This window comes from Battus philenor, unplaced genomic scaffold (assembly GCF_028537555.1).
Source record: "Battus philenor isolate CCGP_79_NKW_IND1 unplaced genomic scaffold, ilBatPhil1.0.hap1 SCAF_8, whole genome shotgun sequence".
In the NCBI taxonomy this organism is placed as follows: Eukaryota; Metazoa; Arthropoda; class Insecta; order Lepidoptera; family Papilionidae; genus Battus; species Battus philenor.
In genome coordinates, this window is record NW_027181748.1 from 13,330,620 (window position 1) to 13,344,085 (window position 13,466).

General features: G+C 33.2%; 1 protein-coding gene across 1 annotated transcript in view; it reads right to left on the bottom strand.

Moving 5' to 3' along the window:
• aralar1 (calcium-binding mitochondrial carrier protein aralar1) overlaps nt 1-13,466 on the bottom strand; it is a 25,001-nt gene continuing 11,535 nt past the window's right edge. The window contains exons 4-14 of the mRNA XM_068774886.1: nt 12,689-12,975; nt 12,066-12,304; nt 11,082-11,172; nt 8,982-9,057; nt 8,146-8,354; nt 5,892-5,972; nt 5,140-5,352; nt 4,183-4,305; nt 3,378-3,480; nt 2,564-2,654; nt 1-1,582 (exon numbers count right to left, since the gene is read on the bottom strand). Coding sequence (XP_068630987.1) covers nt 1,420-1,582; nt 2,564-2,654; nt 3,378-3,480; nt 4,183-4,305; nt 5,140-5,352; nt 5,892-5,972; nt 8,146-8,354; nt 8,982-9,057; nt 11,082-11,172; nt 12,066-12,304; nt 12,689-12,975 — 1,676 coding nt within the window. The 3' untranslated portion in view covers nt 1-1,419. The remainder of the gene's footprint in view (nt 1,583-2,563; nt 2,655-3,377; nt 3,481-4,182; nt 4,306-5,139; nt 5,353-5,891; nt 5,973-8,145; nt 8,355-8,981; nt 9,058-11,081; nt 11,173-12,065; nt 12,305-12,688; nt 12,976-13,466) is intronic.

Here is a 13,466-nt window from a genome sequence, read left to right on the forward strand (position 1 = left end):
AACTGTTTTATTTTCAACACAAAAATGTACAATGTCAATAAATATAGTACCTAGTCACATCGGCTTCCTATCACGTGTCTTTACCCCTAAGATCCACTTTATACAATGTTGTCATACAACATTTTCTTACTTGCTCCGATACAGTTGTGCATATGTTTTTTTGGGCCATCCATAGACTTTTTTACATTTATGACAAGTTCCACATACGAATATTTTCTAAATTTTATTTTTTGTGGCAACACTAACATAGTGTACAGATTAAAAGTAAAATTTTAATTTACACACAACCTTTTGTACCCGCAAGTCGTATCCTTTATCCAAAGTTACCATGTTACAATGATATGAAAAGTTTATAGAGCGATATTAAAAAATGGCAGATTGTAAATTAAAAAAATAATTTATTATATAAGCCGGTGTAGCGAATCTCATGGGGTTATAGCCAAAATATACATCAGTATAAAACTATTTCACCATGCACACAAGATTATACTAGATATTTTTTGTATATTTAATCAGAATATAACTGTTTTTTTATAAAATTATATAAACAAGCAGCGGTGCAAAAACTAGAGTTCATGAGCGAACACTATGGATGCGCCCAAACTATAAAAGCGATTCATAAATATATTGATCAATCATTTTCTACCTACACAAGCCTTAAATAATCTCAATTACAAAAAAACCATTTGGCGCTATTTCAAAATTTTCAATATTTTGTACAGTGTCGAGCTATATTGCAATATCGCCTAATATAAAACATTAGACACTATTATAAGAAAATAGAAGCAACTTTTCATATAATTGTTAATAACATTATGGACAATTTGAACAGCAATAATTTCAATATCTAATTCCATATCTATTTGTGTATATTAAAATTTTTATTAGAATATCTTATTGTGCGCGAAAAGTTGCAACTATTATATTTACGGCTCTTTTATAACAAAAAAATAGAATAAAACAATAATCGATTCGTGATTCGAATATAATCAACAATAGTTTATGATTTCGAGTAAAAATTAAAAAAAGAGTACATAAAAATATATTCCTAATTATATTAGGAAATAAAATGAAATTCGTCTTCAGCGATCGCAATGTTAAAAAATAAAACATTTTACGCAGATTTCAAATTTGTGACGTCTATAACTAAATGGGTTTATATAGTCTGTTTTAAATGTCTATGGCAGTTGAAAATAAAATAAATGCTATCTAAAAGAAATACAATATTAATAAATTTTCGACCGTACATTAGGCTATTTCAAATAAATATATATAATTAACATAGTTTAGACTCTGTTAACAATTATAATTGTGGCAAATTTGCATAACTGGTAACACAGATTTAAAATGTCAATCGAACGGTCGATGATCTGTACTGAATGGCCATTGTCTAAACTCTTTTTATATTTGATTTACTTACTACTGAGCCTTGGGGAAAGAGAACCTCGGTAAAGAGATGCCGAACTTGGTCTCGAGGCCGGTCAACACAGGCATTGCTACTTGGTAGCCACCGATGTGATCTGCTTTCTTCTTTGTTTCCTCTATTGGTGTTGCTACGTGAAGTTCAGATCCCGTTGGACGTCTAAAAATAAATTTAAAAAGTTAATTCAAATTCTATCGAACCGTACAGAAATTATAATAAAACATTTCTAATAATTAAAATATTTGTGTTATTGTAGTGTTAAATTATAAAGTAAAAAAAATGATTTTGACTAAACAAAATATTTATCGAAAATATGTACATATTACATACATTTTACACTTTATCATGTGGCAACATTTTTTTAATGAAACATTAAACTTTATTAATAAAACTAAATAATTATTTCAAAAAACAATAGATGACAATATAATTCTATTTACAATAAAAAACAATCATTAACATATTCCTGAAGTGATTCTGATTTCAAAGATATATATCTTACCTTACATTGTATAGAGTATTTTTTATTTGTCGTATGCTGTCTCAAAGAACGGTCATGTAAGTTATTCCGTGTATGTGATAGACTTTATAAAAATATGCACAAACATTTGCAGTTAAAAATAAGAAATATTCGCGGCACGCAGTCAAGTATGGGGTTGTCTTACTTAACAACCCTTAAACACCTATTATTCAATATCTGCTTAAACAATAACATAACTCCTACACTATAAAATCTATATAATTATATTTAGTTTCAGATTTATTTGTGGCATTTGATTATATTTTAAAAATTCCCAGTTCACAGTACAAAGTTTCTTAGTTTATTTTATTCCTTTCGTGCAACAGAGACAACGCTCAACGAAGCCGAATTAACCGATTGTCTCTTTCCAAAGATCGATGTGCAATATTTATCGCCGGGTATTGTACGCATTGTTAATGTGTGCCGAGGTCCATATCCATCAAATTAGAGCGAAATTAACTGCGAGCAAGATAACTAACATTCGAAAAGTAATTATTGTTATTAACTTGGGAAAGCAAAAAATTGTTTCTTACTTTGGAAAATTAAAGACTGAGACAAAGAAAAACTTTCCAATCACTCAATTTGAAATAAGAATTCATTGATATAAATCGATTACTTACGATCCACCAAAGTCGACGTAGAATAGCCGTTGCAGGATCTCGTAGGTGACCAGCGTGACACCGAATTGGGGCGACGAGCGGAATACACGCGCTGGAATATTATAACCACATTGTATTGGTTTTATATTTCTAATTGTCTCTGGACCTTATTTACAAAGTCTTTGTTGCTCAACAAGCCACAGAGAGGGCTATGTTTAAGATTTGCCTACGAGATGAAATCAAGAATGTTTAAGTAAATGAAACAAAAAAATGAACGGATCAAAAATATTACGAGGGTAATATAATTAAAATATAATTGTTTGTAATAATGTCTTATACATCATAGCAATATAAATGACATATATAAATAAAATACAAGTGTAGTTGGTTATGGTTTTGCGAGTCGATCCATCAGTATCAGGACAAAACTGCACTAGGCTTTCCTTATTTATTTACTTTGACTTTATTTACACTATCTCAAATTGTGTAAATAAAGATAGTGTAGATAGAGTAAAAACATATCTACATTTTAAGTTAAAACAAAAAACCATAGGTGGTGAAAGTGAAACGAGAGGTATTAATAAAATTTGTAGAAGATAGGATAAATAATCGTCATATGCCAGAGGATTGGCAAGTTGAATTTGCAGTAGGCAGACCATCACATAGAATAGACGGCTGCTGGGGTCTGAAGGTTCTAAAGTCGAGACCTGTTAATGTTTTTGAAAAACACTGGATGCAGGTGGCTTCTAGCCGGTTCTATTAGTATTTTAAGGGTAGCCTGTTCCCAGCAGTGGATGTGTTACAGCTGAAATGATGATGAAAGCAATGGACATACCCAAGGCTCCCTTCCAGAAAGCGCGCGCGCCTTCCTCTGCGTATATTTTTCTTGTTGCGTCTATGACACCGTTGTACGTTGTTTGGCCACTCCTAGCTACCACCTGGAGTTAAATTTAAAAATATATAAAACATAATGTATGAACTAATGAAAGAAATGTTTTATTATGTATTATATGCAAAGTATGTTATAGTAACTTAGCGGTAGACGACTGAGACTTGCGGGTTCAATTCCCAGGATACAATCTTATATAATTCACACTGTGCATTATGTTGACTGCTCACAAACAAGTATCAAGATGATAGGCAGCAGCGTCCTCTGCGTACTATAATACAACATTACGATCGCCAAACCACCTGCCCAGCGTGGCAATTATTCTATAACCTCTCATAAATATCTTTGGGATAGGTCTATGTCTTGCAGTAGACGTCTATGAGCTGGAACAATGATCTGATATTTTTTTTTTGATTAATGTACTTTTAGTCTTATTTTTTCATGAATATACTATGCTTATATAACAATTATGGTTTTTTTTTGTATATTTTATTATATTTCTATAACATCGTTAGAGATCTTATTGTAAACCTGTGGAAGAAGCCTATATCCTATAGCCTATGTTGATATATATATATATATATATATATATATATATATATATATATACATAATTCTAAATTTATGGTACCAACATCTCTATATTGATTTTTTTATTTATGAAAACTTATAAATGGCCATCTTAAATTAATGTACTCTTAATTTTATATAGCCTATCTGTAAGACAGAAGTTAATAATAAATGTTAATACCTGAAGTCGTGTTTTGATGACGTCAGCAGGTGTGACCAGGGAAGCAGCTGGGATACCAGCAATCGCACCGGCCGCTAACAGCGTCAAAGGATGATTATATCCATTCTCGTCCGCGAACTTCGCCTGGAATTAAATTAAATAATATTAACATCGCATAATTTACGGATCCTAGATGTGATCGCGGTAGGTATTATGAGAAGGTTCAAGGTCACTGAAAGAGCAATAGAGTAGAAGCACCAAGGTCACAGAGGTACCTTAAAGAAATAATTGTCTGAAGTGGCAGTGGGCGAGGCACATAGCTCATGTAGCCGATGTCCAATGCGCCAAAAAGGTTCTAAAGCAGCGACAGATGGATTAGCCCAGGACTGAGCAACTCGCGGCCCTCGAGGCAAGAACATTTTAATTTCTTTTGTTTTTTTTTTAATGTTAAAATCAATGCTTTAAAGATAATAAGTGTCTAATTGGTTGTATCAGTTGTTTCAGTTGATTACGAACATAAATTATGTGTAGAACACGTTTTAACCTTGAATATATACTTTTAATTTTTTTCATGGCCCATTGTTTTTGAAACTGCGGCCCTCCGACCAAAAAAGGTTGCTCACCCCTGGATTAGCCGATAGACGAGGCGAATGCCCACTAGGTGGATCAACGACATACTCAAGGACGAGGTAAATAGACTGCTTCAGCTAGCATACAGGAAATCTATATTATAAATTTAATTTATATATATATACATACATATAAATTAAAATTTTTTTCAGCATTTCTAATTTTTAGTCTCTCTCCTTTCATTGTTCACAATTTCTTTCATTAATCATATGCCTATGTGATAACATAATATCTTTTAAGACATAGACACTAAAACGGGATGAAATACCTTCAATTTTATTTTGACTATGAAAGGGGAGGAATACTTTTGACAGTACAAATACTGTGAATATATATAATCGTACTGACCTTAACGTGCGCGTAAGCTGGGAAGTATATAGCACTGAAAGGCACGTCTCTGAGTAGACAAGCCTTGGCACCCTTGTACAGTCCGAAGAGGCCCAGATCCTTGACCACTGACCAGGCTCGAACCTTGCTGCCGCCAGCTATCTCGCCAGCAACTTGAAGACGGATCTTCACTATCTCCAGCGGATTCGTGAACACCACTTGTGATCCACCAGCCTATGAATATGAAAATACAGGGTGATTAGTTATTTGTGTAAAAACCATTTGTTATCAATAAATGATAAGTTTCTGAAAAGTATAAAAATAAGTTTGTTTTACTTACTGTAATTTTCAAATTATGCATCACGCGTTACGGTGCTAATATAGATATTATATTTGTACAATTTATAATATAAAGCTTATTATTCCATTTGGATAATGTTTAGTAAAGTAAAAATTAATTGTCAATAATATATTTTATTAATTACAAAACCTTGTCTGTATTCATAACAAAAATAATAAATATCGATGTACATAAAGCTTTTTTAAATAAAATTAATATTTTTTCATTGGCAACTCTCAATACAATGAATAATTTAAAATAAAATATAATTTACAGAGTTTTTAGAGTTTTTTTTTAAATGAACAACTTTAGCTATTTTCGAGTATATAGAAAAAAAAACATAGCCGCATTGAAACACTCAAGTTGAAGTATTTTTTAAAGAATATAATATGTGGAATTTTTAAAAGTTAAATCTCTTATATAATATACTTACACATCCACCGGCTAATATTTCGGCATACAAAGATATATTTCCCTTCTTGTCCATACATTTGTCGCGAACGAAGTCATTCACCTGAAAAAAATAAGCTTTATTTTTATTCCATGAAAAAAAATTACAGCACATCATGGTCACACTACATAGTCTGGTTTATGTGTCTAGGCCGACGGACAATGGTGACTCATAACGTAGACGTATAAAGTAGAACTAGTTTATACGTAGGTTGTGACGTATTTGTTTATTAACACTTTTAAAAGAAAATATCCATTTGTTACAAGAAGCTGTCTTATCGCTCGAGGCAATATCTATAAGACAACCTTGGGATGGAGATGAGAGAAATGTAGGAGAGGGCAGTTTATGGCATACATACATACAAGAATACTTACATATATATATACACACATACATATCTATATGTAAGTAATACATTACTGTAAAAATAAATTGTTAATGTAGGTATATAATTGAGACTGTACTGCATCTACCCTCAACTCGTACGATTGTTTCTGAGGTACATATGAGTATTTTTGCTTGTACATACCAGATATAACGGTTGGCCCACTGTTCCCAACGTCGGGCGTATACCCCACAGGCGGGCAACTTCATTGTTGGGAATTAGACATTGAGTAGACAAGAGTTTAACTTTAAGCTGTCTAATTTTACATTGACTTTAGTATGAAATATCACAAAAAGGTTATAACACTGGGTATATATAACTTAAGGGACCTTATAATTCTCGAATAATCTTTAGTGAGTGTTGCAGTCATTAACAATTTTTCGTAACAGTGTTAAAAACCCCATTGATGTCCAAAGTACTGGGTTCGAGGATGTACTTCTTCCCCATGCACCACTTGCCTAGAATCAGACTACGGACTGCAGGAAGTACCACGCCGGAGCAGAAACAGACACGCTTCATATCGCCCACGACACTCAGTCGTCTTGCATTCTAGATTAAATTATATATTTGATGACTTCGCCTCTCTCTTAAACGTACAACATTATTAAGCGTGGCAATATTTATTGAATACACCGTCATAAATTCAACATACTATACAAGGATTACATATAACAATTTTCAAGCAATATTATATAATAAGAGTATCTGTAATAAGTTAGTTTTACCTTATTATTCATAAATAGTTCTATTTATTATGATTGAAGGGAATTAATTTCTAGGTTCATTTAAAGAGATGCGAGTTACGCTACCATAGATTTCAAACAGGACCATTTGGAAGAAGCCTTTATCAAGCGATTTTCGACGACCTTATAAATATCGTCTGTCAACATGGTGTGTGATGTCTTGCCACTTCAGAAACTCAAGGTGCCAGTAACCATCTGATCTGTATGCTATATAGCCTGACCACTTCAATCTGCCAGTATGCTGGGCTATATCTGTTAAATTCGTTCTACATATCTCATGATTCTTGATTCGTAGAGAAATCTTAGGTTTCACCTTCACCATGGTCTGAGTGACTGATTTCGCTAAGAATTAATAACACCGTGAATATAATAAAATACATTTAAAAAACTTTTAAGTTAAACGGTTTTTTGATACCCATATTGTGGTGGTTGTGGAAAAATATGTACTTAGTCCGCCATATTGGAACGGCGTCCATCTTGAATTTTAAATTTTGACATAATCATCGTATTTTACTAGTGTAGCCCTTTCACTTGATACCCATATTGAGGGGGTTAAGGAAAAATATGTAATCCGCCATTTTGTATCGGCGGCCATCTTAGATTTATAATGTTATTGATTTTATTATATTGTATTGTCATCTAAATTAAATGTGTGTACCAAATTTCAGATCAATCTGTCAACGGGAAGGTGCTTAAATTTCAATTTCTAATTTTGACCCAAATAAACAAATTCCGTACGGGTCGAACTAAATAAAACCGTTTAAGAATTTGAAAACTTTTAGTTGATGGCGAGGTTGGGAAAGGTTGCAGTAATGTGCACTCTATATATTATTAGAAACGTGACATATTTAGGCCAACGGACAATGATGACTTAGAGTTAATGATGATGACGTGAAAAGTTTATGATCATTAATAATGACCATCACCATGGCAGCCGCTACCAGACTGGCGCTGTCGGCATCAAGCGACTTCTCGCGGCCTTGACTATTTCGTCGTTCTATCTAGTGGTGGGATCTACCCAGGCTGCTACCAGCTAGCCGATAATAATAAAAGAAAAAAAATTGGAAGGCTCTAATTACTTAAATATTAAATTAAAAATATATATTACCGTTAGTTTAATGGCCTTTTCTGGCGCGACACCGATAAGCTGAGGTACCAGCCCTCGATACAGTCCGAATACGCCCTCGTGCCTGATGACCTTCTTGAAACAATCCCAAGAGTTTCTATACGCCACTTCGCCTATGAATGAGCCCGTGCGCTGGTTTTGCATTCGGGTCTTCACCAGGTCTATTGGGTACACCGCTGATGCTCCAACGGCTGGGGGTAAAAATATCTCACAGTTTATACTACAGTTCGTACAATATTTTTTATTTATTATATATCATATGTATTAAATATAAAAGCCTTTAGGCTAGGTTCACATTTGCAAATATATTACACAGAATGTACTAAAAATAATTCAGAGGAAGAGAAATTAAAATCATAAGTAAGAAAGGGACTAATATATAGCTACTTCCGCTACAAATATATAACGGAAGTAGCTACAAATTAGTCCCTTTCTTAATAAGGATGGACTTCCGCCAGGTAACGCCTGAATCTATTAGATAAAATGATAAGCATATGTAATCACATAAAAAGATAACGTAAATTAACCAAAGAAACAAGAATACGAAAATATGTAACTGTGATACTAGAGAAATTATATATGTAGAGAGAGAGATGTTTTATAATAGAACATAAAAAATATGTAAGAGATTATGATGAAAGAGATCTCTCTTTGGAAAGAGTGAAATAAAATGTGATGAGAAAGATGATAATGAACTAAAAGAAAATACCGAAAATTATTGTAATGAAAATAAAGTCCGTCTCCCTCTCAAGATAGGGGATGAACGAGAAGTCCCCAAAAAGGGGGGGGGGGGCATAAAATTAACAATGTTAACGTACCACCAGCGATAGAACCAAGTGTGAACCGATACGTGCTCTCTAGAATCTGTATGAGGATACTTCTCTCCTCTGGGCTCTGAAACAAAGACAGGTATATATTTACCAGCACCCTTTATACACCGTCCCGCCTGAAAGAGGAGCTTTATGCCATTTATGTAGTTCTCAGCGTGCAACACAAGCGTCCACTAACAGGCAACGTGATATGTCTAGATAGTGCTATAAAATGTAGGTAAAGGGCTACCGTAACCTCTGTACCGCGCTTTAGGAAAGCGGTGCGCGTCTGCCTCACTGCGCATATACCCAAGGCGCTGTATAGCAGTCCCGGTAGCACCAATAATTGAAATAATTTTATCTTTAACAAATAAATTATTGTAATAATAATCAGAGATAGAATATAAGATGCAAAATTACTTAAAAATTGAAGCTAAACCTTCTAAGATCAGGGTTCATTAGGAAACCTCGTAGATTTATTTTTAAGGATTTCATTTTTAGGAAAGCTCTATAAATAATCTTAAGTTGATAATAAGTGGATAAAGTAATTTAGCTAATTAACTAAGTAATAAAATATTAAACCACAACTTCGTGTTTTCGTTAAACATGTATCTAAATATACTATCTCTGATAATCCAAACGGAACTTCAAAAAATCAATCTATTTTACAGCACTTTCTATTTATTATTATGTAATATATTAACATTATGAATAACATTTGTTTTACTTAGCGATTATGTGTAATACAATAATGGATTGTCGGTGTGTGCTAGGTGAAACGAAATCTCTACTCAAACAGGAGATAGAAGAAGAAAGACGAAAGACAAATGGTGTATGAGTTGTTTACATACATATTTGTATTTGGAAAAATAACTAATCCAAGTTTTAATTGGTTGTATTTTCACTAGATGTGCGAGCAAAAATAACACTGTCTGTTAACAGAACAAAAGTAATTACTCTTTTTACATCTACGCTGGCAAATGGAGTAATTCTATTTGCTCATAACACATGTGGAATTTTTTTAAGAATGATTATTACATACTCGCACATTTTCGTTACCTGATAGTTCATTTGCGTTAAAAATGCAGCGAATTGTCCGCAGAACTACATGTCATTAGGCCGACAGACAATGACATACTATTGAATTTTTAACGCGAATGAACTATGAAGATTGTATCAACAGACATATTTGGGCCTTGAGCTTAAATCGCTTGGATGGGCGTTACATGACCATGGGGGGGGGGGGGGGGATTCAGGGAAGCTCGGATTGCTATTACTCAATATTCCTTTAGTATTCAAAGATGCCCCATCACTTGCTTTATTGGTTGCAATCTTTAAAGTAATTTAGAAAAGATAAAGTAAATTTTGTATTTAAGTTATATAGCCATTTAATTTTGAATACGTATGTAAAACACAATGCAGTAGGAATTGAGATTGTAATAAAAAAAATATTAATTGAGGTGAAATTTTGTACAGCAACAACAATAATAAAGAATATATATTTTGTATTTAATATGTAGGTTTTTAATTAACTATTTATATTTATTTTTAATAATTTGTTATCAGATTGGATAGACTGAAGCACATTTGTCTCAAACTTAACGCTCAAAAATATAGAGGCGACTTCAATGTTTTACTAATAGAAAATAGCACACAAGTATGTATGTGTATAGTTTATATAATCCATTCGCATCCACGAATTTTTCTTAGCAAAAGTATTTTCTATATTAAGCCAGCCTTTCAAATTCAAACAGCTTCTTAATATCAAATATCTGATAACATATCTTTGAATTCAGAATTTCACCCCAATAGGAAAAAGGAAACATAGAAACATCATAACCTGCAACCTTTGTACTTACCAAGAAGCCTTCCACAAAGTCTATTAATCGAAAAGGCTCTCTTAACATATTTACCTCCTCCTTTTGTGCATTGAAAGAAAGAGAAAAATACAGAGCTTTGAGTTAGTGATGTTTCTTTAAAATAACTCTTATATCTAACCACACAAAATCTAAAACACTAAACATACATCTCAAACGTGCACGCCTCCTGTAACTTGGGAATTAGTAACGCGTTAGAGGAACTTTACGAGTGAAAGAGAAGGCTGCTTACCGAGACCGCTTTGATTTCAGCAACTCTGCGTGTGACTTGTTTGAAGTACTGCTCCGGGGTTATTGAGTTTAGATCGTTGTACACTATGCGACTGGAAATGGAAATGTTATAATTTAAAATTTCAAAAATAAAGGTACATATGTTAAGGCTAATAATATACAGGATGATATACAGAATGTATATCTCATTTACTGTTAATTAATGTACAACAACTTCTACTACTTCAGACTCACAGAGTTTTTAAATCGACTTGTTAAACAACAGAAATAAATACTTGTATAACTTTTTAAAAAGTCAAAACAATAAAACTTTACTATCTAATATTCAATAAAATTGGTTGTATGTTTGTTTGTACGTTTAAAGTAAATAAGTATGACTATAAATAGTGTACATGATTTAAAATTTATATGTAAAACAATCCTTATTGTTCTAGCAATTTCTGGTAATTATATCACCTTACATCAGTGCTCCACAACCTTTTCTCGTCTACAGCTCCCTAAATTCTTCTTAATTTTTCCTACAATTTCGCGGTGCACCGAAAGTTAATTCGAGAGACAAGTGAACGTGACGGGTCATTGTGTCGCAAATAAAAAAATATATATAATGAAATAAAAATAGTAAAAATTTCTATGTATTAAATTTTACCGCGGCACACTGGTTGTGAAGCAATGCCTTAAATGACATGAAATCAATTAAAACATATAAAAATGTTCAATAGTTTTACAAATTTAATTAACTAATATAACTTTGTTAAAATTCCACAGATAAAGATAAGTTTTTCTTTTGTCTAATCCATTGACATTAACAGTCGGAAAAATACTATAACATTGTATGGAGATTACGGTACTCGATAACGCAACGTTTTTATATGATTATTTTTATCAATGGAATATTTATATCTGTAACTAAAAACTTTGAAGTAATTAAGTGCTTAATTCAAATGCGGGGATTAAGTTAGATTTATACATAATTGAATCAACTCACCCATTAGTATGATGGATCATATCGCAGAGTGTGAACAGGATATCAACTTCAAGAGGAGTGATCTGGCTCATCATCTGGGCAGAGTGGAGGAACTCCTCCTTGGTGACCTCCTGCGTTCTGTGTCCGTTGGTGGCGTTCAAGTACACTCTCTTTATCAGCTCCATGTTGTTGAGCAAAGAGTTGAAGGCCATGTAGTATGGGAAGCTGATTTTCCTTTCGCCTTGAGGGAATCCAGAAGCCTGGAAACACAATCTTCCTATTAACATTTAATATACTTTTAAATAACGTGATCAAGCCATGGATGTTCTACGAATGAATTTTATAAAACATACAATTTAACAATAATTTCGCTATAGGTCGTTCGCGTCAAGGGTTAAATTAATTATCATTGTCTGCCGACCTATATATATATATTCCTTACTATTTCCTTTATATGCTTTACTATAATTCCTAATTGGCTGTTAAATTTTACTGTTTAATATGAAATCAACATTTTCATTTGGAAAGATTTGACTGGTTATGGAGCATGGCTGGCTAGTCCGGCAGACAATTGTTCAAAGCATTCTTAACGCAAGCGACCTATAATAAGAAATATCTTGAAATAATAAAATCAAAACACTTACATTGATGACTTTAGTCTTCAACTCTTTAGTGAGCAAGTGATTCTTGACTGTCATCATGATGTCCCTGAAGTCGCCGGCGGTTATGAATCCAGAGCCATTACTGTCGCATTTCTTGAAAGCCTCCACTCCATACTCCTCGTGGAAGTCGTGGAGGAATTGACTGAACTCCGGGTACGTGACTAGACGCTTCTTGTCCTTACCGAAGTACAACCGAACGAAGGTGCTCTCCATGTTGAAAGGTAGCTTCTTGTGGAGTACCGTTTTACGCATAACCTCCGCGAACTCATCTGAAATTTTTTAAAATACATATGGTTTTTAAATTTGATTGTTAAATATATGTACTGTAATGTTCGATAGCTCATTGACATTTTATATTCCCAATGCAAAGGTAACAGGCGTCACCCAAAGATCGTCAAGGATAAACACAATTACGATGCCTGCATTCAGCAACTTTCCGCGACCTTATCTATTGTCTTCAGTCCACTTAGTGGGGGACCTTGCCCACGCAGCGTCTACCGCCTCGCGAATTGGAAACCATTCATCTCAGACCGTCAATTGTACTATGGATGTGTCCCGACCATTGCCATTTTAGATGATCAATTTTTCGAGTTACGTCAGTGATCTTGGTTCTTGGTTTAGTACAAATAATTTTAATGATTAATCTAATATAACTCAATTTCACTTTTAAGTAATCATTTAAATAATTAGAAAAACTTCTTTTTGTACTAAAACTGTACTACTGTGGTATAACTATCTGCTAGATTCCATCATGTTTTGA